Raw genomic sequence first — 27,299 nt, forward strand, 5'->3', positions numbered from 1 at the left:
CTAGTGGCACTTTGATAACCACATTCCGATACGAGTTTCACCCCTCTTAATAGTACGACTATCAAACCTAAATTTGATCACACTCTCTAAGTGTCTTGACCACCAAAACAAAATAGCTCCTACTATTTATACCTTTGCCTTGAGCCTTTTGTTTTTCTCTTTCTTCTTTTTAAGTCCAAGCACTTGATCATCACCATGGTATCACCATTATCATGTTATGATCTTCATTTGCTTCGCCACTTGGAATGTGCTACCTATCTCATGATCACTTGATAAACTAGGTTAGCACTTAAGGTTTCATTAATTCACCAAAACCAAACTAGAGCTCTCAATCTCCCCCTTTTTGGTAATTGATGACAACCCTTACACAAAGATATGAATTGAAATTCAATTGAATCCATATTGCTTGCCCAAGCATTTTTAACATTTGTAAAATGATATGGACAAGTTTCATGAACCCCAAATGGTAGCAATTGCTCCCCCTACATATGTGCTAAGAGTTTGGATTATAGCTTGCACATATGCTTAGATAGGAAATATAGGAGACAATGTCTACCAAATGATGCTAAGGTGTAAAAGATGGACCTTTGAAGCATGATACCAATTGGAGTGCACCAATATACCATCCTTAGCACCATGGTTAGCTCGATACCACTTGGAAACAATTGGAAATGAAATCACTAGATAGACTTATGCATGCTAGATTTCCATTTCATCATTCAAACCTACAACTAGCATACACCACACATGCATGAATATTAAAATTTAAAACTTGTGCCATACAAGCAAACATATGAAATGCACATTCAAATGCACCATACAAGTTCATGAGCTTGCTCCCCTACTTGTGTGCTCAAAATTTTAATTGATCCCTTTCCTTTGTCATATCTCTCCCCTTATGTCAAGTTTTCCCTTTTGTTGTCTTTTCACTATCTTTGTACACTATTTCTCCTCCTTTGTCATCAATGACCACAAAGGTTCAAAATATAGATAGGTTGAGATTATCAATGTCAATCAATGGGGTGAGGATCATTTTCCTAAATTTGGTCCTATCTAGATCATTTACCAAAGATATTTAACTCGGTTTGATCCAAGGACAAGCTTCTTCACACCTCCAAATAAGGGTTATCTTGTACCATGTTGAGTTGAACACTTAGAGCTCATTTTCTAGATTAAACACTAGGTTTACAAGCCCATAAACATGTCATATGCTATCACTAGATCAAAAATAAGCATAGTAGCAATAGTGGTATCATATAATCATCAAATTCATTTGTTTTTCATGAATGAGCCTATTAAATGTGAAAGATGTCTAGATGCACTAAACATGTCCTTAGCAAGGATGTATGCCATGCCAATCAACTTTTACCTTGGATTGCTCAAAGGAGAGGCATGTCATATGAGTGGGGGTGCATCAACACATATTTGAGAAATCCAATATGTTCAACTCATTCCTTAGCTTGCAAAACCTTTTCTCATCCAATGGCTTGGTGAATATATCGGCAAGTTGATCTTCGGTGCCAACACTCTCAATGCAAATATCCCATTTTTGTTGGTGATCTCTTATGAAATGGTGGTGGACGTCAATATGCTTTGTTCTTGCATGTTGAACCGGATTGTTGGTCAACTTGATTGCACTCTCATTGTCACATAGCAATGGCACTTTCTTGAACTTGATTCCAAAATCACTCAAAGTGGCCTTTATCCAAAGTACTTGTGCACAACAACTACCGGCGGATATGTATTCGGCTTTGGCGGTTGATAATGCAACACTATTTTGCTTCTTTGATGACCATGAAACAAGTGATCTTCCTAACAATTGACATGTGCCCGAGGTGCTCTTTCTTTCAACCTTGCATCCCGCATAATCCGAGTCGGAGTAACCAACTAGCTCAAACTTTGCTCCTTTGGGATACCACAAACCAACATTTGGTGTATGCTTCAAGTACCTCAATATTCTCTTTGTAGCCTTCAAATGACTTTCTCTCGGTGAGGCTTAAAATCTTGCACACATGCATACACTAAACATGACATCTGGCCTTGATGCAGTCACATAGAGTAAGCTTCTAATCATAGACTGATACAATTTTTCCACCATATTTCCACTTGCATCACTATCCAAGTTGCCATGTGTTCCCATTGGTGTGCTAATGACTTTACTATCACTCATGTCAAACTTCTTGATCATATCCTTGATATACTTGCCTTGACTCACAAATGTACCATTCTTCAATTGATTGATTTGAAGACCAAGGAAGTAACTCAACTCTCCAATCATGGACATCTCAAACTCATTAGCCATCATCTTTCCAAACTCATCATAAAAGTCTTGATTTGTTGATCTAAATATGATGCCATCAACATAAATTTGCAACACACAAAATAGAGCCGTTGTACCCCTTCACTGGGTACAACACGGGGTGACTGGACGCTCCGGTCAAATCGACCGGACGCTGGACCTCAGCGTCCAGTCACACGATGCATGCCACGTGCCCCCTCTCTTTAAATGTTGATCGCCCGATCTCAATGGTCGAGTGACGACCGAACGCGCTGCTGCGAAGTGACCGGACGCTGGACCTCAGCGTCCGGTCATTTCTAGTAAGCATCTTGAAACGATTTTTCACGACCGGACGCGTCCGGTCATGCTCGACTGAACTCACCCAGCGTCCGATCACACGGTGACTCCCCTATGCATGACCATGTCAGTGTGACCGGACGCAGCCAGCCAGCATCTGGTCGTTTCAGCGCCAGCGTCCGGTCGACGACCGACGCTGCGCTTCTTCTGCTGCTACTGACCAGACGCGTCGTTCCTTCAGAGACCAGCGTCCGGTCACTTTTAGTGACCTCCGTCTTTTCTGTCTAGGGTGCCGGTGGCATAGTCGGACTGTCCACACTCTACGGGCGGACACCCTACCGGTGAAGTTCCTAACCCTTGCTCAAATGTGCCAACCACCAAGTGTATCACCTTGTGCACATGTGTTAGCAATTTTCACAAATATTTTCAAGGGTGTTAGCGTTCCACTAGATCCTAAATGCATATGCAATGAGTTAGAGCATCTAGTGGCACTTTGGTAACCGCATTCCGATACGAGTTTCACCCCTCTTAATAGTACGGCTATAGAACCTAAATGTGATCACACTCTCTAAGTGTTTTGACCACCAAAACAAAATAGATCCTACTATTTATACCTTTGCCTTAAGCCTTTTGTTTTTCTCTTTCTTCTTTTTAAGTCTAAGCACTTGATCATCACCATGGCATCACCATCATCATGTTATGATCTTTATTTGCTTCGCCACTTGAAATGTGCTACCTATCTCATGATCACTTGATAAACTAGGTTAGCACTTAAAGTTTCATCAATTCACCAAAACCAAAATAGAGCTTTCACTTACGCTAGATGTATGTGGGGATACAGTAATGAAATGGGCATGATGCACGAAACATACAGGCGAGATAAGTAAGGAATAAACATGAGTACACTAATCTCTTAAGTCCTGCTAGTTTTGAAGGAACTAATGTCCTATTTTTTTAGTTTTGTATCTATTACAGTTTGCATTTATATTTCTTGTATAACATTTTGAAAGCATAATCTGTCTACGACAGGGATGTTGGATATGTGCAGGTTTGTGTTGAGTCCAGTGACCTAATTTTTGGATACAAAGATCTCTCTTGAATAATATTCTGTTGTTTATACAATTCATTTAACAGGGAATGGGATTTATAGCTGGGCTGCTTCTTCTTTATATGAGTGAGGAGGATGCATTCTAGTTATTAGTCGCATTGCTGAAGGGATCTATCCATGCACCAATGGTAGGCTTGTATCAGGTAATCGTTATTATCTTGGGATTACATTTGGATTTACAGTTGTTATAATTTGAGGGCTTCATAATGCTTGTTTCATGGCTGTTTTTATTGTCTATCCTATCTGACATATACAAATTTTAAACTACTAAGTAGTAAGTAAAATATTTTCCTGGCTACTCGTATTCCATCAGTGTTCATCTTCAGTTTTGAGTGATTAGTAATGCTGGAGATGCAAAATTGTAAAAGTTCTTCTTTTCTTGAGTAAACTTACATACTATAAACTTCTACTGATCTGTTTTTACCTTTGGAATAGGCTGGTTTGCCGCTCGTGCATCAATATCTGTCTCAGTTTGAGAAATTAGTTATGGAGCTCATGCCAAAATTGGGACAACACTTTGTCGAAGAAATGATAAACCCAAGCATGTATGGAAGCCAATGGTTTATCACAGTTTTCACATGTTCCTTCCCATTTCATCTAACTCTTAGAGTTTGGGATGTGTTTCTTTATGAGGTTAGAATCTTATCCTGCCATATGTGTATTTCGTGTTTAGATTGCATCTTGGTTTATTGGACTTTTCTTTAGGCATTAGTGCTTCATAAATAGTATACTCTCTTATATCTGTACAACTCCTTTCATTAGGAAACCCCACTGGTTTACGTAAAGAGTTTTGACTTAAAGTACTTACGCTAGATGTATGTGGGGATAGAGTAAATAAATGGGCATGATGCACGAAACATACAGGCAAGATAAGTAAGGAATAAACATGAGTACACTTGCCTTGTCAAGCAACTTCGCGCGTTTGGAACGCCGGTAGTAATGCCTGGCTTCAGGTGGCGAGCACGACAAAGAGGACGACTGTGCCAGTGTGGACAACGTTGCACGGTAGCCGTTGAAAACTTGAATAAACCGCTGAGAGGGGATTCGTGGAGGCCGAAGGCGATAACGACGAGCTACAAGGCGGAGCCGTAGGCGCCGACGGAGAACACCCGGATCTGCCCACGAGGCGGTCAGAACCGGACATGGGGAAGAAGGTGGGCTCGGATCCGGCGGCGGAGTGGGGCGGTACTACGCAGCTGCCTACGGCGGCTGGCGGTGTGGCGACGAGGAGAAGGGGCGACAGCGATGGGGAATGACGTTGAGCGAGGGGAGGATGACGCCGTTGGATCCGGCAGCGGAGTGGGGCGGGGGGGTGCCGTTGGCGGTCGCGGCGGCTGGTGCCGGGAGGAGAAGACAGGGCCAAAGCGACCCCAAACCCTAGGCGCGGCGCGATGGGAAAGATATTGAGTGAGGGGGGGGGGGGGGATGCCGGCGTTGGATCCGTCGGCGGAGTGTGGCGGGGGTGCGCCGCTGACGGCCACTGCGGCTGGCGTCGCGAGGAGAAGACAGGGCGAGAGCATCGCACAAACCCTAGGTGCGGTGGGATGAGGAATGAAATAAGGGAGGGCGTGCGCAGGTGTGGTCCTCCGCTTGTGGGTCAACCGAACAGCTAGGGGAGCTAGCTGCTTTCGGTTCCTGTAGCAGCAGGAGCAGCCCAGCCGACATCAGCCAAATGTGGAGCAGCCGATCGGGTTGATGATCTTTCTGGGTCCTCCTTTGCCAGAATAGGCAGCGTGAGGAAACTGTTGCTGACTTGCTGCATCACCCGTGTACCTGATGGGAAAAGAAAATACGAGTACGTACTCGTACAAAGTCTTGCCTGGTCAGGTGAGAGGTTGCTGTCAGTCACCCTGCATCACACACACCTGATCAAATGATGATAATACTGGTCATCAGGTGAGAACCACAACGCGCTGCGTTATCTTTCCCAGATGGTTTAATTTCACTGTTGCTGAATGCCTGAAGCTATGTTGGTGGTGCTTTAATTAGCGGGCCACGCTAAACAACCGGGAGTGGATGGGAGCATCATGCGTCCTCACAGGTGTTGTTGGGCGCTTTGTTGGCTCACACCACTCTTCCACTCCAAGAAACATGCAGTGCCTGTCGTTCTCTCCGTTTCTGTTTTCTCTGAAATGGAGCCAGTGAAATGATTGCCTAGACTTGTAGTGGCGGCTAAAAATGCCATCAGGGAGGGAAGATGTATTTTCTCAAGCTTTTTTTTAATTGCTCATGTTGTAACAACCAGGTTCAAAACAAATGAACGGAACAAGGCAATCAATCATTGGCAAACACGGGCAAAGAAGGGATTCCTTGAGAAATTAAAGATTATTATTAATTACTCGTGGTAGTTAACTAACTAGTAAAAAGGAACAAGGAAACGAGTCCTTTGCTTATAATCATGGCTAACAGAAGCCGATCCACTGCAAGATGAGAATCTTTTTGCACGGTTTCTAAAATTCAGCAAGCAATATGGCGGCGGGCGCCTTTCAGGTAAACTGCTCGCCCAAATTAATCCGCACATGGCGCTTCAAGTTTGCGCCTTTCAGGTAAAGCTAGCTGCTCCACGGAAATGGCCACATGCATGCACGTACCAGTATCTTCAAGTTTTCCTTGTTGGCAATGGTACGCCGCACGTAGGACGAAGAAAGAACATGTGAGTGTTGCAGGACAAGAGGAGGGAGAAGGGCGGACCGCACTGCTGCAGGGTGCAGGCAAGAGACAAGAGACAGGCGGCCAACACTGTCTTGTGCGGTCAGCGATTGCGGGCGCCGCCCAGTGAGGACCATGCGCAGGCAACAGGCAAGACTGTCCCATTGAACAATCCAGTGGCTGCCGCCAACTCGGATCAGCACAAACCACAAACCAGACACAGAGCAGGCGAGCAGCGATGACACTCCCTCCGTGTCTGCCAATGGTCCTAATCTGATCTGGATCCTATTCGGCCATATTCGTCTGGTATTAAAGCCCGATTGATAAGTCAGCTGAAACTGTTTTGTTTTAAGAGAAAAATACTATAGATTCTAGCTGATAAGCCAGCTGATAAATTCAAGCGAACATGCCCTATCATTCTAAAATAAATGTACTTTTAAAGTTTAGTTAAAGAAATTAAGGTTAGTGGAAAATTATATATATGTCTTTATAAAGATGTAATCATTGCATATCAGAAAGAGAGAGAGAGTAAAAAATACACGAGTAAAGTTAGTTTGTCTTATATCTAAAGATGTATTTATTTTAGAATAAATTTTAAACTCTAAAAGTGTACTTATTATGAGACGGAGGAAATACGTAGTATAGTATTCCATGTGTCGGCAGTTTTTGGGTCTAATGGACGTGCATCATACTACTACCAGAATACCAGATTGGCATATCATAATCTGCCAGCACGGATCTTCCAGCGGGTGCGGCGGTGACGTGCTGCCGGAGCTAGCCTCCACTGGAGTCGTCTGGAGGCCACGGCGTCGGCCGGCCGAGCTTGCAGTTGCAGTACGTCGTTTTCGGTACAGCCGGCCTTTCGACGGTGGCGTGCTGCCTACGTGCGCGTCCAGCTCATCCAGGACCCGACCACTGCTACTCAAAGAGGATAACTATTATATATATATATATATATATATATATATATATATATATATATATATATATACCTAAAAGAAAATGACTAAGCATGTTCCTGACGTCCTATTCTTTGTCCCAAAAATATAACAACTCTGGGTATGAATCTATTTGTCTGGATTCATATCTAAACTTGCATTTTTTTAAGAACAGATAGACTATTATGAAATCATTATAAAACCTTGAACAAACTACAAAGTAAAGGGCTAGAGGAGAAAACTACCTGTATAGCGCGAAGACCGTCTAATATAAATGCCTCTCCTTTTTTTTTACATGTAGAGACAAGATGATGATGCTATTCGGAGCCTTTGTTATCACTCCACCCGATCGAGCTATGGTCCAGTTTGGATCTCCTAAAAAATAATAATGGGTAGAAATTTGAGAATGAAATCTAAACATTTGGATTATAGAATGAGATTGATGAAGTCACCAGTAACACCCTGCTAAAATAAGTTTAGAAAATTAGGGCGCCCACGTTAATGCGGATTTTGTTTCCTGTTTTCTATGTTTTCTCTATGAAAAATGATAGCTCTTGTAATCACTAGGCTACAGTAGGCCCTTTCGCGTATGAAAAATTATTTAATTCCTATGAAATTCGAGCATGATTTATGTGAAATTTCTATGTTCTAAAAGGAGTCTAAGTTGGCAATTTTAACCTAAAGGAGACTAAGATGAAAAACAAATACTAGCACAAGGAATATAGCTCGAGTCAATTCTGCTCTCTTTCAAAGGTGTGGCATCACGGCACTAAGAACTTATCCTGTTATCCAACTGCAGGGTCTTTAAGAGCTCGAGTATCATCACAAAGGTAGTAGGAGATTTCGGCTTCCAGCGTTCTTTGATTATTTCTACAACTAGGGTTATAAGCGGGTTTATCCGTGAACCCGTAATAGGTTAAATTTTATCGGGCTTGGTATCCCTATCTACAACCATTGCTCCTTGCTTTTTTTTAATTTATTAAATCAGCCCTTTTTTTAAGGGTGGAGATCATGAACAATTTGACCGGGGCAGAGAGGGAGAAGCTTCATGACTTTATGAGCATAAATAATGCACCTTTGCCGCTGCATTTTCCACACTTGTGGATCAGAATTTAGAAGGGGCACATTGGTTAGGAGTTAGGACAGGAGCTGCTTGCAGATATGCAAGCGTGTGCTCATGAAGTCATGATAGGCCAGATGGGTGCCGGGATCTCAGACCACTGGCCCCGTGCCGACAGTGGCCCAAGTGAAAAGGGAGAGCTCTGGCGTCCTGCTGCTGGGCTGGGCATCCACGCGGCTGCGGCCAGTGCTAATGGGTAATGGCCCACAGAGCAGAAGGGGAGGGAGGAGGAGTTGAGGACGACCGGGACATGGACTCGGCCCGATTCAAAGAGGAACACAGGCCGAAAACACCCAGTGCCCAGGCAAACGAAATAAAAGACTTATTATTATACTTTTCTCTCTTTCCTTTGAGGACCGCAGAACTCTAAATAAATTTAGATATATCATTTTCGACGAACATGTAGAAAGTAAATGAACGGCATGAATGCATCAAATATATAGACTCATTTTTTTTAGTTTAGAAAAATCTTTACTGCACCAAGTATTAATGAGAGCCACCAGCGCTGGACAAATTTAAAACTATAATATAAGAAAAATGTTGAATTAATTTGTACTTCATATTTAAATCCAAAAAATTATTATTTTTTGGGTTGTGACAACGGCGCAATGGAGAGAGAAAGAAAAACATAGTTGACTATTGCAGAGGTTTTCAAACGTAAGGGCTCCCAATACGCTATATTCGTCCTGTTTTTCAGCTGCACTTTTCAGCGAAAGAATAGTATTTTTCTTTCATAACAAATCAGCATCAGCAGCAGACTAATTTCAACAAAATGAACAGAGCCACTATAGTGCGCATTTTCAATAGGGTTTCTCCCCTATCTCAACATCAACTAGCAATATACTCCATATGTCCTTCAATAAATAGATTTCTAAAGTTGTCTGAAGTTAAACTTTGACCGAATTTGTAGAAAAAATATGAGTGAAATACACTAGCAGGCCTTAAACTTGTGGCTATATGCCACTTAGGTCCACGAACTCTCAAAATCGAAATCTGCCTCCCTAAACTTGTTAAAGTGTGTCACTTAGGTCCATACCCCCTTCAGAGGACGATGACTAGGTTAAATTTTTACAAAACCACCCTATCTATATCTACCTAGTCATCTTCTATCCCTAGCGCTCCTTTCCTCGGCCCACGGTGCCGGCGTCGCCCGAGTCGGTCTCCACCTCCGGGCGAGCACGCCTCCCCATCGCCGATTCGTCACCCCACACCCCGGCCCACTTCCCGGCGTCCTCGCCTGCCAGCGCACGCATAGGCAACGGTGGCAAGGCAGCCTTGTGCGCCTAGGACCTCTTGGCGCCGCCGTGGCTACCATTGAGCGCGCGGATGGCCAGCGTCTTGGCGTCAGCAGGGAGGAGTAGGATGTCTAGGGACGTGGGTGTGCGGGGGCAGGAGGTGACGGTGATGGGTTGGCTGCCTCTACATCGGGGGGGGGGCCGCCGCATGTGTGGTGAGGCACGAGCGGCGGCTGCACGCAGAGCGGTCGAGCAGCGGTGGCTCGAGTGCGTAAGGCGAGCATCAGGGTGCTTGCTTGTGGTGCAGCCACGGGTGAGCTAGCCTTCTCCAGGTTAGAGCAGCAGAGCTTGTGGACAACTATGGCTTGCTCGTCTGCGAGGGACCGTCGTTCGCTACCGCAACTAGTAGCTCACCGAAGGGGAGCTCCACCTGCGACGCCAGGGCAATGCCGCCGAGGTGCTTGTCGTATAGTAGCAGGATCCCCTGTCACCATCACCCGGAGGCGGCGCACACCATGTGTCCCATGGGCAGCAGTAGGACGTTGAGGAGCGCGTGCGTGGCTGCGTGCATGCGGCCGTGGACCCTAGCCTCCTCTGCTCCATGGTTGCCTTCATCGGCCATCTTCGTGAGCCTCGTAGGCGCGGTGGATGGCGGTGGATGATGACCCGTGGTGCCCGAACCCATCCTGCCCAGCGGCCATTGTGCCGGAGGCCCAGAGCTGGTTGACGAGGTGGCCGCTGCCGAGGACAAGTCCTAATTCGCGCCTCCCGTGTCGCACTACGGTGTTGGATCTGATCGTGCCGCCAAATAGGAACAAGGCAGCGAGCACGCACTCCATCGTCATGGTCGCTCGACGCCAGCCCTGCCGCCACGACCGCTCCATGTCAGCCCACCACCATTAGTTGAGGCCGCAGTAGTTGAGGACGTGGGTCATGGGGTGGATCTCACCACCGTGGATGGGCTTCCGCGACGTTTTGCCATGGACGAGCTGAACTCCTTAATCGTGTGGCCCATGGTGGAGCCCAGCTGTTGGACGGTGCTCGAGACCTCTTGGTGGCGCGCGTCGTCATCGAAGAAGAGCACCTCCAGCCCCGACTGCACGTCGGAGACCACCTGCACCTTGTACATGTTGAGCGTGCGGTATAGTTTCTCGGTGCCTGTGTCCGCGAAGGCTAGCAGCTACAGGATGCAGCCCCTGACGACGTCGACAAAGCACTTATGGCCGAGGTCCTCGTCCAAGCAAGGAGTGCACACCACCGATAGGCCATCCTCACCGTGTCGTTATGCCAGGCCCCGCTGCCTGGACCACCACGACATCTCCGTCTTTCACCGACGACCACAGCACCGCGATCTACATGGCCATGACCTCGCCGAGCACCACCCTTGTCGCGCCAAGCCATACAACGGGCTGGTATGTAGGTGCGGCGGCGGCACAGTGGGCCAGCCTTGGAGCAACGCGTGGACACCGGCGTGGGTGGAGGAGGAGTGCCGGAGGTAGTAAGATACCACACAGGGTGTTTTTTTAAAAAAAATTATCTCAGTCAACGTCCTCTGAAGGGGTATGGACCTCCGGTGCATGACTAAACAAGTTCTGGGAGATAGATTTTGATTTTGCAAGTTTATGGACCTAAGTGGCACATGCGCACAAATTAAAGGGCCGGCAGTGTATTTAACTAAAAAATATCAAGATTTATCATATCAAACTAGTATCATTAGATATACCATAATAGGCTTATTTTATGTCATACATGTTGTTACTCTTTTCTATAAAGTTAGTTAAACTTATAAGTATTAAAGTTTATTAGGTAACACAATTAAATACACCTTTGAGGTTTATTATAATGTCAGCTAGCCCATGCATAATTTTAACAGAATATAATGAAATACTGACACAATAATTTCCCAGAAGGATATATCAGTATTGGAAGGATATGTATACGAATACAACAATTTTCTAGAAGGATACATATACGTGTATTGGTATTTGAAGGATACGGATACGTTGATACGGCAATTTTCCAGAAAACATGATCAGTGGATACATTTTACTATTTTTAATAAATAAATAATAATGCAAATTAAAATTCTGAAAGTCTATAACTCGATGATTAGTCACTAATCAGCGTTGAATCGCCCTCTCCCCTGCATCGCGGGAGTTGGTTGCGTCCATGGCAAACTGGTGGGTGCTCCCGGTGTAGCAGTTTGGAGGAGGGGAGAAGTCGAATGATGGCAAGGAGGGGGCAGAGGCTCGTCGGCGGCGGCCGGCGAGCGGTGGCGCATGCCCTGCGTAGGAGGCGGTGATGTTGGCTGTGGCTATGGTGGACTGGTGGGTGCTCACCGGCGCAGCAGTTTGGAGGACAAGGAGAAGTTGATTGATGGCACGGAGGGGGTAGAGGCTTGTTGCCGGCGGCCGGCGAGTGGGGTGCAACCCATGTGCAGGAGGCGGCACGAGCTGCGATAGTACGAGCGAGGCATTGCGACGTGGAGATGGAGCACTTGTTGGGCTAGGCCGTATCCTAGAGGTGGATACGTATCTGATCATATACTCACTATTTCAAAATTAATGAAAATCGGATACTTGAGGAGAGCGGCGTATCAGATACGCGATATGGCCCCTCATTGAACTACGTAGGCTACAACTTTCGATAAGTTTAGGCTTTGTTCGCTTGAACTTATCAGCCGTACTGTTTCAGCGAAATAACAGTGTTTTTGTCTCACAACAAATTAGCATCAGCATCGGCCCTGTTCGGCTGGCTGGAAAAAACGGCTGATGCTGATGCTAATTTGCTGTGAGGAAAACACTGTTATTTTTCTGAAACGGTACGGTTGATAAGTTCAAGCGAACAGAGCCATTAGCATCGGCTGGTTTGGAGGAGGGGAGAAGTCGAATGATGGCACGGAGGGGGCAGAGGCTCGGCGGCGGCGGCCGGCGAGCGGTGGCGCATGCCCTGCATAGGAGGCGGTGATGTTGGCTGTGGCTATGGCGGACTGGTGGGTGCTCACCGGCACAGCAGTTTGGAGGACAAGGAGAAGTTGATTGATGGCACGGAGGAGGTGGAGGCTCGTTGCCGGCGGCCGGCGAGTGGGGTGCAACCCATGTGCAGGAGGCGGCACGAGCTGCGACAGTACGAGCGAGGCATTGCGACGTGGAGATGGAGCGCTTGTTGGGCTAGGCCGTATCCCAGAGGTGGATACGTATCAGATCATATACTCAGTATTTCAAAATTAATGAAAATCGGATACTTGAGGAGAGCCGTATCGGTGGCGTATCAGATACGCGATACGGCCCCTCATTGAACTACGTAGGCTACAACTTCCGATAAGTTTAGGCCCTGTTCGCTTGAACTTATCAGTCGTACTGTTTCGGCGAAATAACAGTGTTTTTGTCTCACAACAAATCAGCATCAGCATCGGCCATGTTCGGCTGGCTGGAAAAAACGGCTGATGCTGATGCTAATTTGTTGTAAGGAAAACACTGTTATTTCACTGAAACGGTACGGTTGATAAGTTCAAGCGAATAGGGCCATCAGCATCGGCCGTTTTTTCATCCAACCGAACAGGGCCTTAGACTTTCAGCATATTGGCATAAATATGACGTAACAATAATGAATAAAATTGATGCTTTTAAGAAACAACACTATGGTACTATTTATTTGGTAAGTTGTGTCATACTTGTGTTCATATTATATGCCGACTTTGAAAAATGTAATACAAACAATGCATCAGTAGTAGTTTATAGCATCAAGACAGTCATAACTTATAAACTATGATATAGTTTATATACTTATCAAATCATGTAGATACTACATGTAAATACCATACTTCTAGCGGGTGGTTTTTTTTTTTTTTTTGGTTCAAACCACATGTCTCCTCTCTCCTATAATCTATCTAGCAGATCTTTTCATATCTTTGATTTTCGTGTAGATTAGTTTTTATTTATAAGAAATCATTTCCTCCTCCTCTCTCTCTTTGTTTTGGTGACACATCACCATTTTATTTAGTTTGTACCCAACTAATACTATAGAAACCATTCTAGTTTTTGGGTTGAGACTCGTACAAATTAAAGAAACTGAAAGAAAGACATTGGGAAAAAATAATCTTATAATATTTATGCCTCCCCTGCAAGATTAGTAGTAAAATTTTCCTGAGTGAAATGGGTGGCAGAATAACTATTCACTCGTATAGTACTACTAGTAACAATATCTTATTGGCAGTACCTGCTGGTCGTTGCGGAATAGCCACGCAGCAACTTGTCTGCTCTGTTCGGCTGCGCCTACAAATCCAGCACACGCGCGCGTCCTCATCCTCCCCGCAAACCCCCGAGTCCCCAACTACCCCCCAGTCTCGGGAGAGAGCCTTCCAGAAGCGCAAGACTCCAAGGCCGTCGCCTTCCTCGCCGCGGGGGTCGCCTGAGGTATGCTACCTACCAAAACCCTCTCACGGATTCCTGGGGTTTCGATCGCCTCAACTCTGCTCTTGTTGCTTCGTATAACCTGGTCTCCGAATACCCCGGAGTAGCTGCGGTTGGTTGGATCTCAGATCGGTGGGGCGGTTCCACTTCTATTTTGTTTTTCCCCTTTCCGCCTCCTTCGTTAGCTTCCGATTGATCGTCGAGCTTAGTTTAGATCTTACATCATATCAATCCCATCTAGGCGTCACAAGTAGTGGGACTCGATTTGCTTCGTTCCACCGGATTAAGCACTTTGGGAGCGCTAGATACGTGTCATGTTAGTCCCCTTGTTCAGTCTTGTTGCTTGTTCTGGGATGAATGGTCGTGTGTATATTACCTACTTGGAGTACTTTATGCTACTCGTGATGGACTGGTGGTGTCTCATGTTGGTACGTAGACTGTTGTGGAAGTGTTAGCTGTAGACTTTTTTTTTTCTGTTGTTTTTAGCTTTGATGATGAACCGGATCACCACTACGCCTTCAGTTTTACCCCTGACCAAGAATATCTGATGAAAGAATGATATTTTCAAAGGTCGTACTGGTATCGCTATTTGTGCCAAGAAAAAGTCTGGCTGCATCATGCAGTTTGACTTCTAGAAGTTCAGATGTCATAGCATCATGATTTCTGCCTGTTGAGATTAGCTATTTGGAGCACGTTTGATCAGATAGGTTCGGATACCCATATCCTGTTATGGTTTGTCAGGGGATGTGTAGGATGACTGGACTAGCAAGGTGACCAGTCGAAATCACCTCTACCTCCATGATTAATTTTTTGAAGTTCTGTTTTGAGAAAGAGTTGTGTGTATTATTTGTACCCAATTGTGTGTGGTGTGATTCTCCTAGAGTTGTGTTCTTCATGTGTGAAAAGGTTATACATTTTTTCTTTTTTGTTATTTTGAATAAGTGTACAGGTCTGTGTGGTCTCTAGTATGTGGAAAAATGGAAACAGCCACTTGCAACATAGTGATAGCGTCTCATATTTCCTCTTGGTTCACTTTTGATGTCTTGATGATGTCACAAATGAAGGCATAGCTCATGTATTTTGTTTAAAATATTCCATCTTCCACTTACGATGAGATTATGTAGATGCTATATATCTAGGGGTTAACATCTAATATGTACCGACATATCTCACTGCTTGCTTGTAGTTTGTGCTACTTTTACCCGTACTGAAATGCCCTGTTACTTGTGGAGTTGTTTGCAGATCACATAAACAATGGTGAAGGCTGTTGCTGTGCTTGGTAGCAGTGAGGGTGTCAAGGGCACCATCTTCTTCACCCAAGAGGGAGATGGTAAGCCACTACATATTCTTTGATCTAGTATTTTATATCCAATTGAATTGTCGTCTTCGCCTTGTTGACTCTGCTCGTTGGATCTATTGTTAGGCCCTACCACTGTCACCGGGAGTGTCTCTGGCCTCAATCCTGGCCTCCATGGGTTCCATGTGCATGCACTTGGTGACACCACCAATGGCTGCATTTCTACTGGTATTTATGCTTCTTTTACTTTGACTTGCTTATGTGATCAGGATGTGTGCTAAGTTATCGACCATTGAACTTTCTACTTGTTGGTGAACTTGTTTCATAATTAAGGACCACACTACAATCCTGCGAGCAAGGAGCATGGAGCACCAGAAGATGAGAACCGCCATGCCGGTGATCTTGGAAATGTGACAGCTGGAGCAGATGGTAATGATCTCTGCCCTTCCTTTCTTGATCTGTTTTACATACCATGTAGTAGCTGGTCGGTGGTCGCTAGTACTTGGGCTAAGGAAGCTGTGTTACTTCTGTGATCCTTTAGCCATAGTCCATAATTCCGTTCACATGCTGTGTATATGATAATGTACTATCTTGTCACTGAGTTTGTTTCTCTGCTGTCAGGTGTTGCTAACATCAGTGTTACCGACAGCCAGGTAATCAGACACTTGGGTGGACCCTTATGATTCCTATGTCACCCTAGCCTTCTCCTTAACACTGCTAATGATTTTTTTCAGATCCCACTGACTGGGCCAAACTCAATCATTGGCAGAGCTGTTGTTGTTCACGCTGATCCTGATGATCTTGGAAAGGGTAATGATGTTATTTACTGTCCACACTTGTGCCTTTTGTGTGTTGAATGTGGTGCTTTTCCTTTGTTTTAATCTAAGTTTTTCACAATGGTTCTGAGTTCAGATAGTCCTATAATCACTATATATACCTGTTTATGGATCACATGAATAAATCCTTGCGAGAGTGTGTCTAATTATATCTTATTATTAAATGGTGGAGAGAGAAATTTGGCAAGGCTATGCTTGAACTGTCCCATAATTTCGTTAAAAAAATCCAGTTTTTTATGCCATTTTTAAGTCACGATAAAGGATATTTGAACTTTAAATAAGCTGAACTAGGTTAGTGTCTTACAATTGAGTCATGCATTTGGCTATCCTTTGATCTGCTGATCTGAATTCTTTCATAAGAACTTTGGTTTTGCACAATGCCATCTTTAATCTTGTTTAGGTTATGAATATAATACTTGTAAAAGCTTTGTTTATGTTATGGTGGATGTCGCTGATCAATCCACATTTGTCTATTTAAACACCTTGTTTGTGCACTTTGCCAGATTTTGTTGCCTTATCCTTAGTTTTCAAACTGAAGTCTGTACTATTAGGTTCTATTCAGAGCCATTCTCCAAAATGGCTCATCTCAGATAGTAAGCTTAACAACTGTTTGTTTTCTGTTTGTACATTCAGGTGGGCACGAGCTCAGCAAGAGCACTGGAAACGCTGGTGGTCGTGTTGCTTGTGGTACGATCACCCATTTCCCAGCTCCATTCCCTTACGCCAGATTAGCTTCCTGTTCTTTCACACACACTGGATTTCTGATCGCATTATATTATCACTCCAGGGATCATTGGACTCCAGGGCTGAAAATGATCGCCAGACTTCAGGCGCCTGCCTGAGAGTGTCGTCTTCTGCCATCGCCAACAGACCAGCCTGAACATTCCGAGATCTCGTGAAATAAGAGCACCTGATCTATGATCGGTGTATTTGTCATTAAGCACCTGTAGCAACCGGTGAACTAAACTGTGTTGGACTATGCTGGATCGCCTGAGTATGTGTTACATGTCGGTTTTGAGAACATCCTATCGTTTCGATGCGCTTTTGTGGAACGTGTTGTTGCAATCAATGGTGGCGACTTGGTTTTGATATGCAGTCAGCAGCAGCAGCAGCAGCAGCTCGTGATTGCTGCTGAGTGCTGACTTGCTGTTGAAATACGCTGGCTGCATCGCCTGTCTTCAGTGGAGACTAGAAAACAATGCGCGGCGTTGCCGCGCAGCAGCATGCGGTGCCCCGTTACAGAACCAGTAATATCAAGCTTAGTAGTATGTTTATTATATACATTTGATACGAGTACAGATATAAAATTAGGCATTTCCAAAAATTAAACATCTTATATGTTAGAGTTAGGGTTAGTAGTATTAGATCTGTGCAAAGGATTTATGTGAATTCGTTTTCTAACATGATTACAGGATAGCATCACTATGAAACTTAGTCTGTTTTGAAATTGAAAACTCAAAACCCATGCCATTTGTTCATTCGGTCAAATTGAGCACCTAAATCTCCCTGTAGATATTTTCAAATTTGGGAAAGGTATTTTACTTAGAGTGCAAAATGAGTTTAGGAATTTGAGCATTTTGCACCTGCCTGGCAGCTTATGTCTTCCTATTCTTTGCTGCTCCCTGCAATCCACAGCAGCTGGACTCCATTGGCAAGAATACAAGGACATGGACGCCATCTCCCTCTTTTTCTTCTGATCTCTGTTTTCCTCGTTGGCTTCTCCGTAGACCAGAATGGCTATGGCAGTGGCAGCAACAGCAGCTCGCTCCTGAAGTGCTCCCTGCCGTGTGGGTCTGTGCCTCTGTGGCCCTCTTCTCCGCGTGATGCAGCCGGATCGAGCTGCACCTCTGCACCAAATGTGCAGCACACGGTAAGCCAAAGCAGATTCTGAACATTAGCTTCATTGCATAGCTGAGACTAACAAATTCTTCTGTTTTCTTACCCTACCTGACTGACGTCCGTGACGCTCAGCCCCTTTCTTCTCCCAGTTCTCTCCCAAACAAGCTCCACCGCTTCCGCGTGGCGCCGACGGAAGCTAGACCGGTTGGTAAATAAATCATCGATCTGCGTGAGAAGGTCTTGTTCTTGATGAAATACCCGGTGGGACGTCGTCCCCCCACGGATCGATTTTTTTTTTTTTGCTTCCGCATGGCATCTTTCTCTCTTAGCCTCCTCCAGCTCCATTACAAGTCCTTTGCCGGATCCGTTGCTCTAAGCTGGGGGCACCTTGGCAGCGCTGGCAATGCCTGAGGAAGTGAAATCAGTTCAGAAATGGTGTATCAGTTCAGAAATGAAGAGCACTTCAGGAGCAAGCTGCTGTGCTGCCATAGCCATTTCGGTTTATGGAGAAGCCAAAGTAGAAATGGTGTATCAGTTCAGAAATAAGAGTGGAAGTGAAATGAATATTCAGATGCATGTATTGCTTTGTTTTTCACACAAACATTACTGCATGTTCCTCTCTCCATTGACATATGGTTACTGATGAACGCAAAACAGATCAGGTTAATCCATCTATCATACTCAAAAAATTTCCAAATTCTACAACTAAATCGAAATCATCTTCCACATTAAATAAATCAACAGATCAGTTTTTTTACAGATGTACTGATCAAAGGCTTGCTAACCCATTTAAGTTGCTGTAGTTGAACATTATAAACAAAATTCATCAGACCATCAGATCCCAAATTAGAATAAAAAAATCATAGAAACCGAAATTAACTTTGCATGTCTGCTTTAGTCGAGAACACTGGGATGGGAGTAAGTACTCATCGCTTATTGTACAATAAGCTTTTCTAGAAGTGTAAATGCTACATTTCTCAGTAACACTGAATATTACCTTTGCTACAGAAATTCATCTATAAGGTTTATCATCATTTCTAATTTGCATAATTACTTATTCAGGTGATAAGTGAACTAAATACAATATTGCATCACAGTCATACCACGGAAATCGCATCAGGGTGTTCCTACGGATGGTTGAGTTCTACAGAGTGTAAATGTGAAATTGCTGACACGCACATTTCATCAAACAGCATCAGCCTCTTCGTTTCGGCTTATTCGCTCATATCTAGCTTATAATCCACGGTTTAAACAGTATTTTTCTCTCGTACCAAACCAGCCGACGGTACTGTTAGCCAAGACTAAACCAATTCAACCGAAACGAACAGGCTGCATAGCTGCACTGCCGGAGGGCGGCGGCCGCGTCCAGCTGCCTCGAGGGACCACGCCCATGCGCCGCCGCGTTTAGTCGCCTGTGCCGCCTCGCTGTTGGTTGGCGACTGCGCTGCCACTTCGGTGCCTGCGCTTGTGGTCTGCGCCTCCGCGGTGGCGGCCGTGTCCAGCTGCCCCAGGGACTATGCTCGTGCGACGCCACGCTCAGCTCGCCCCCGCGGACCGCGCCACCTCGTTGGTGGCTAAGGGCGGGATGAGCCTGAATCCTGATCGCTGCCTGCCGCCGTCGTTGTGAAGGTAGAGGACGCCGGCCTCGGCACGCTACTCGCCGCCATGGGGACCATTGCACGATCGCTTTGTGTGGAGTCCGGCGTTTTGTGTCGGAGAGAAAAGGCGCTGCGCAGGTGCGTCGGCGACGATCGCGTGGCTCGATCAGCCCGTCTCCCCCGATGAACAACGATGGGAACTTGGGGGAGGGGATGGTGGCCACGGCGACTTTGTCTCACGCCGTAGTAGTCGAAGGTTCTAGAATTGCTAGCTGCTGTGCTGCATGTGGATGGTTCGATCCACATCCAACCGATTGGTGAGGGTGTAAGGCAGGTGCACGGAGCAGGAAAAAAAAAGGAAAGAACGAAGTGCCGTACCGACAGGGAACAGGAAAAAAAAGTATGAAAAGGGGCATTCCGAGAATCGAACTCGGGACCTCTCGCACCCAAAGCGAGAATCATACCACTAGACCAAATGCCCTGTTTGCGGAGAAAGAATGGGGGTTATATACAACACTATGCTCCTTTCAGCATCCGCCATTTTTTAACTTCCAATGTCGACATTTTTTTTTGTAACTCATGTCAACGTTAGGGGTTGAGTCACCTGTGTCTGATCAAAATGCCGGTTCAGAATACGTTTAGATCGGCCAAAAGAAAATACTAAGTAAAATATCTGGTGTGAGTTCAATCCAACGGACTGGCTCAGATTTTCTACGGATCTTTCTATTTTGGGTTGATTTTTTTCCCTGGTTATTAGATCGGATCATGGATTATGATCCAAGCCTGATCCGACGCACCGACACATCGGGTTAGTCGAGTTGGGTGGACCTCCAACCTCGCTGTCGCTCCATTGTAGCAACGCATACGCATCCGGCACTTCTTTTCTTTTGGGACATATTTTGAACGATCGAGGGAGTACGTAGCTCTGCTCGTCGGTGAGCCACCGTTGGCTTGCTTGTCATAGGAAACCACTAGCCACCTGGATAACAAAGTCGGCGAGCATGCACGAGGTCGCGATGTGTTGGGGTTTTCACCACCGGTGAGCACGTAGTGGAGCAGAAGAGAACAAGTGATTGAGAGGGGTGACCGCGGTGACAACTGTGGAACTATGGTAGGGTTTTGTTCCAAGGAACATGAGATGTGAGCCATCCTTCGTGATCTGACGATGTATGATGCATGGACCATGGTGCTGGGACTAACAGGAAAGTTCGAATGAACACGAGGATGAGTTGGCGAGCATGATGGGCTGCTATTAGAAGGGTATTGTTTTTTTGCGATTACACCATACAACGCACGCACACTCACCCCTAAAACACATGCAAGCAAACCCTACCTGAGCATCTTCGAAGACTAGGCTGACAAATCCTCGAGATTGATGAAACCACCACATGCGTCTTGCTATCGACGAGAACGTCGCATACCACTAAAAGCGCAACGACGTTAAATCCTGGAATATTCGCTCCCACAGGGAGTTAAACCCTGGACCTGAGGTGCTACTGTGGCTCTTGTAACTACTAAACTACAGACCGTTTCGCCGGGCATTGGAGATTTGATGCAACATGTTTTCCAATATTCTAAAAAATAGAGTATTAGGCCAACCCCATTAACATCTTATTGGGTAGTCGTACCAGAGAGCCGCTAGATACTCTAACCTCCCATTAGAAAATGGACTTGGAGTACACGTACACCAAGGTTGGCATGGGCGCACTGGTGGTGGAGCACGTGTGCAAATAATATATATTCACCTCGTCCTAAAATAAATACACATCTCAATTTCAAGGAGTCAACTCATTTCAAGTTTAACTAGATTTATAAAACAAAATAGTATCAATATTTGTATATCTAAATAGATTTATTACAAAAATATGTGACATGGTTAATCTGACAGCATTTATTGAGTAACAAAAATATTAGTATTTTTTATATATATTTCGCCAAATTTGATACTGATTGTCTCTTCAAAACACTAGATGTACGTTTATTTTTAGATCAGAAGGGGAATATACACAAAGAGAAAATTTCTTAATTAAACACCATTGAAATCTATATTTCTTCCTTCTATGCTATTGATGAAAACTACAGACTTCCTTTATTGCCATCGGTTTATCATCTTAGTTCCCCCTATATGCCATTACAGAAATCCGAAGTCCCTTAGTTTGGTCTCCTTCTAGAAACCAGCCCTCGTGCAAAATGCTGACGCTGGCGCGCTTCTAGAAGGAGGCGCCGCGCCGGATCGGCCACTGCTGCCACGGCGTGGCCGTCAGCATCAGCCGTGCTGTTTCGTCTGCGCCGTACGTAATTAACTGCTTTTCTTGCTTATCCACCTAATAACGATGCCAAGTGCCACCCAATGGCTAATACCACGTGCATCCATCGATTTGTGTTAGTGCTCGCCCATTCGGGTAACGTATCTGATCCGGTCCCGCCTGTGAGACCCAACCAGACAGGGGGCGAAGCTAAAGTAAAGTAGAGGGAGGTGCGAGATAAAGAAATGATGAAAACATCTATCAAAATGAAGAAGCCCATTGATAATATTGGTTGCTAACTTGGTATAAAGCTAACAAAAGTGAGTTAAAATATACAAAATACACCTTTACTTTAAATATTTACTCCCTCCATTCAAAATTATAAGATATTTTGGCTTTTTTCTAGATACAATGTATCTATATTCTAGACATAATGTATATCTAAATGCATAGTAAAAACTACTTATCCAGAAAAAAATAAAATATTTTTAATTTGGAATAGAGGGAGTACTTAACACCTATTTGTTAATTCAATGGCCTAAAAATGTGAACAAATAACTTAATTTTATTTTTTAATAATTATTCAATGAAAATAAAATCAGTTATACAGTACTCTACCTTCAATCTTCTAAATCATCTAATCTCCGTACTTTCATTGTCGTGAAGTGTTGAAACACTTATTGCAAAGGCAAACGATCCTACCGCAACTGAGCACAAAGGGGTTAAGCTATGGAGCAAACCAACAAAGCAATTCACCTCGCAGTTAAAAGCTACTCCCTCGGTCCGGGAAAGAATGCAACTATGGGATTCGTGCCGATCAAACTAGTTTAAATTTAACCAAATTTATAATAAATAGTATTAATACTTATGTCTCCAAATAAATTTATTATGAAAATATATCATATAACGAATTCAATGATATTTATTCTGTATCATAAATGTTAGTACTTTTTTATATAAATTTAGTCAAAATTTAAACTATTTGACTTCTAAAAAAAATGAGAATTACATTCGCACGGAGGAGTAACAATCAGCCGGCACCCGATGGGGTAGGCAGAGCGACGCCGAAGAACGGGGTTGCAGACTTGTGGCTTGTGAGTAGTTCCTTGAACATTAGTTGCCAATCTCAGTTGAACTTTTGTCTGTGTTGTCTGAGTTGTGGGGGGTGCAGTATGTTGGGCTAAGGGGGGCGCGTAAAGGGCCAAAATATGGTGGTAACAATTTAATTTCGTTTTTCTGGGGGTGCGGCTGCACCGAGAGCTTTTAACTGGGCTTCGCCCCTGCAATCAGAGCCTATAACGGTGGATGTAGCAGCGCATATTGGTATACCGTATCTCTGTCCGTTCATGTTTTAAATTTTCTAGATACATTGTTTTACTATATATATCTAAATATATAATAAAAATAATATATCTAGATAAATCAAAACATCTTATAATTTGAAATGAGAAAAATCTATTTCCTTCTTCTTTCTCTGTCTTGTGAAATGCAGTTGATAATTTGGAATGAGTCCGACCAGAGGAGTTGGTAAGGATAAATCCTTTTTTTTAAGCTAGCTGCTTAGCTCTTCTGATTCTAATAACTCAAATTTACTCCCTTTGTCAATTATGTAAATAATTTCAACATTTAAAATTTATCTATAAGCATTTTTGGCATAATACATCCCTCCCCTTTCATCGTCATAAATGTAATCTAATTAGCCACTACCATTGTGGTTAGATGTTTTTTTAACTCAGTTACAGACGTAGACGCTCATATACACGAGCGTACACTCACTCCTATGAATGCATGTACGCACACCCTATCCCTATGAGCACCTCCGAAGAACTGAGTTAGACTAGCAAATCTCGAGATTGACAAACTCACCACAGACGCGTCGCTTGGGTTCTAGAATATTATTAAGTCAAAGTATCTTAGGTTTGAATAAATTTATATAAAAGGATACTAGTAGTCATCATACTAAATAAGTATCATTACCTTATGAAATATATGAAAATATACCTATTTAAATTCATAAATATTAATAGTATTTTTATAGGCATATTCAAAGTTAAAGATAGTTTGGACTTACATCAAACCTAGAATTTACACCGTTTCTGAAAGTGAGGTAGTAATTGCATCTATTCTAAAAATACTTATATTTGTGTGCCTTGAGTTTAGTTTTCTTCTAAATCGAATTTTACAACTTTAATCTAATTTATTTATAAAAAATATATTAACATTCATATAGCAAATAAATGCACAATTATAACATATTTCATCGTGGAATTAATAACAGATTTAGTGATATAGATTTTGGCACATTTGTCTATGAGTTTGATCAAAGTCACGACTCGTGAAAAAAAAAATGACTAACCTAGTGGAGGCAGAGCAGAACCGTGTATGCCAGATGGGAACTATTGTACAAGGCTTATTTGGCCATTTTTAGTCGAGAGTTTATAACATTGTTTTAAAAAATTATATAGAATGCAATAAAATAATTCTCAAAAAAATATGGGTGAAAGCATCATTCTTAATGTATTGTTTTATTCTTTTATTTCACTTATTTAGAGTTGGAAACTGAGCAAGAGAGTTTAGTTCCCACAAAACTCACATTTTCTCTCTTCATAAAAATATTATAATATCATCAAAATTATTTATAGTAATCTATTAAATACAGATGAAAATATAATAAAACTTCCACGAAGACCGATCTAATATCGTTGGCTCCGTTAAAAAGAAATTTCACGTGAATCTCTACTTCTCTAAAAGGAAACTATCGTTTGCCTAAACTTTTAAGAAAGAATTTTTTATTTGGCACCGAAATAAATCACTCTTCTGTATTTGGCACTGAAAATTTTGAACTTCCTTATCTAGCATCAACTTGAAAATTTCTTCCGTATATGGCACTTCCGTCCATTTGATGCAGTAACGGTGTCAAGTGCCACCTAAAATGACATATATGCCCTTCTATAAACCAGCAATATATAGTGCCAGATAGGTAAAGAATAAATTGACATAATGTCAAATAAGGAAAGCATAAATATGACAAATATACTTGATGCACAAGCTTCACAAATTTGACCACATTGTCAGCATATCTACATAGAGAATCACATTACATTTCACATGTCCAGGTTCATAAATATGTATACATTACCAGGTTCATAAACATAAACACATGAAGGTTCATACATATGGGGGTCTAAGTTCACATTACAGTTCATAGAGCATATGCCTTACACATTGCCAAACACATCTACATAGAGAATCACAAGGTCAACCTTCTCTTGCTTCTTGTGCTATTTGCAGGACTATCAAGCTTAGCTGTTTTGTTTCTGGTGCCCATTGCAGGGGTGTCAATTTTTTTTCAGGTTTGAAGCAAGCTGTTTCTTGGTCCTTTTAGCCTTCTCCTTTGTTGGAGATTGAAACTTGATGGAAATTAGCTCCGGTTGATTGGAGCCGCTTCTTGACCTGCACATGTACATTCAAACTAGGATGACATCCTTGCTCTTTGTTGACTACAGAATAAGTACTAAAATAATATTCAGAAGTACGAGACAAGATTGGCAAATTCATACTACAGAACAAAGACATCAACTGGCACAGAGGTGACATTCAGGAGAGACATTCAATTACTTGGTTAGTAGCTGATTCCAAACAAGACTTTGAAAGAACTTGGAACACTTTTTTTTCTCCAGAATTTTTAGTTGTCTAGTGGAGCAGAAGCATTCAGGGCATGTTTGGATGAAGACCTGGCCCAAAATGCCTGGTGACATTCGCTGCCTGTGTACTGCCTGGGAGTCGTTTGGTTCAAACCCTGAAGTTTTTGCCTGGTTCGAAGTTGCCTGTGCATGTTGCCTACTGCCAGGCTTACAAAATCGGTCGCCTGGCTCCCATCCAACTTGCCTGGGACTAATCAAGCCATTCACATCACAGGAAGCACTTCCACCAAACGCTGCCTGCCACTTTTCTTCACACAGGCATGATTTCAGTATCTGAACCAAACAATGCTAGTCTGCCTGACCAGGCAATTTTCTACTCAATAACAGGTAGCACACAAGCAGGTGAAATATCCAGGCAACTACTCCAGGGTAGCATCCAAACATGCCCACTCAGAAGAGGATACTGCTGATATTGGTACTACCAGAAGAAAGCAGTCCATTCAGACTCAAAATAGTTTGCAAGATGAACCCACAATTGTTCATAGGATAGTGGTACCAGCAATTCTAGCTCTTGCAATAATCATTGGTGAAAATGCACGTATTGTTGGAAGGTGTAACAAACGGTGTGCTTGTTATCAGTGGCCGATATATGTTGTAAAGTAAAACATCTAGCAGAGATATTGAGCATAGAAGGGTGATTCTCCTCTCTGTATATTCTATGGTGGGGGGGGATGCAAGAACAACAAATTAGTCCTCTGTGAAGCCTTCTCCCTTACTATTTGCCATCGATTTTTAGTGTTTTATCTCATCCACTTAAGGCCAAACAGACAACCATCTTTGGTGCATGGGCAGAGCTCCATGGCACCAAAACATTCCTTAGAAATCAAGGATATTTTGTTGTCACTTGCAAGTTGCAACACTGGCATTACAAAATTGTCTCATACTGTAGAAAGTTTCTTCTCAGTAGCAATTTGGCCACTATCTGAAAGTACTAGTTGAGGATACTGTAGAAGTTTTCTTCTCAGTAGCACAACACTGGCATTAATGGAACAGAGGTCTTCTCCTTCCCTTTATCAGAAGGGACAGCTACCACACGGTCTTCCTTTAAGTACATACCCTCCTCATCCACACCAATATGCTCATTGTTTGGTAATGGATTCATGAGATATGTATCCAACTCTTGTTCTATGTCGTCCTTATGTTGTGCTTCTCTTTCAAATTGCCATTCAGTGATAGGCTTGTAAGGTTCAGATGGATCACAATAAGCAATGAATATCTCGATGACCTTTTCCTTATGTTTACTGAACATTACCATCAGTTCTTGGTCTGACGTTACTTCTGGAAAAGTTTTTAACTCAACACCATAGTATTGCACATGTGGAACTTCCAAGTACCCCGGAGGATACTGTTGAACAATGGATTCAACAAGGTCCATATAATTTGTGAAATCAGCATCCACAACTTCTCCAAGAAAAAACATCTCACATCCTTTCTACTTTTCTTTGGATTGCCAAGAAGGTGAATTTTGAGCAAGTAACTTGTATCTGTATCCATTCTATGTGTCCAAACAACATAAGGACATACTGGAGGATCAGATGGCTCTAGAGGAAGTAAGCTAACTAGTACCCACAAATTCAGTGTACACGCTAACAAAAGGTTGTCACTGTTACTTTTCCACCTTTCTCGAAATAATTAATTAACATATTACCATCACAGGAAGGACTACCTTAGTCTGGTTAACAGACTCAGGAAGAACATACTGTTGAATAAAAAAACTAAGATTATAATAGATTATCTTAAAC

The 27,299-nt window shown here is 43.4% G+C and overlaps 1 protein-coding gene and 1 non-coding gene across 4 annotated transcripts; one reads left to right on the forward strand and one right to left on the reverse strand.

Moving 5' to 3' along the window:
• Positions 1 to 13,889: 13,889 nt before the first annotated feature.
• LOC136531622 (superoxide dismutase [Cu-Zn] 4A-like) lies at positions 13,890 to 17,193 on the forward strand. Of its 3 annotated transcripts, none has more exons than XM_066524273.1 (8): positions 13,890 to 14,040; positions 15,280 to 15,367; positions 15,461 to 15,562; positions 15,668 to 15,763; positions 15,956 to 15,987; positions 16,069 to 16,144; positions 16,804 to 16,857; positions 16,958 to 17,193. In XM_066524273.1, the coding sequence occupies exons 2-8, from the start codon at positions 15,292 to 15,294 to the stop codon at positions 16,978 to 16,980; spliced, it is 459 nt and encodes a 152-aa protein (XP_066380370.1). In that variant the 5' UTR covers positions 13,890 to 14,040; positions 15,280 to 15,291; the 3' UTR covers positions 16,981 to 17,193. The 3 variants fall into 3 exon arrangements, with proteins under 3 accessions (XP_066380370.1, XP_066380376.1, XP_066380381.1); XM_066524279.1 differs by lacking the exon at positions 13,890 to 14,040 and adding an exon at positions 14,145 to 14,169; XM_066524284.1 differs by lacking the exon at positions 13,890 to 14,040 and adding an exon at positions 14,188 to 14,353.
• Positions 17,194 to 20,016: 2,823 nt separating this feature from the next.
• On the reverse strand, positions 20,017 to 20,088 carry TRNAP-UGG (transfer RNA proline (anticodon UGG)). Its single transcript has one exon. It is a non-coding gene; the product is annotated as a tRNA-Pro (tRNA).
• Positions 20,089 to 27,299: the final 7,211 nt, after the last annotated feature.

Source organism: Miscanthus floridulus, chromosome 2 (assembly GCF_019320115.1).
Source record: "Miscanthus floridulus cultivar M001 chromosome 2, ASM1932011v1, whole genome shotgun sequence".
Classification (NCBI taxonomy): Eukaryota; Viridiplantae; Streptophyta; class Magnoliopsida; order Poales; family Poaceae; genus Miscanthus; species Miscanthus floridulus.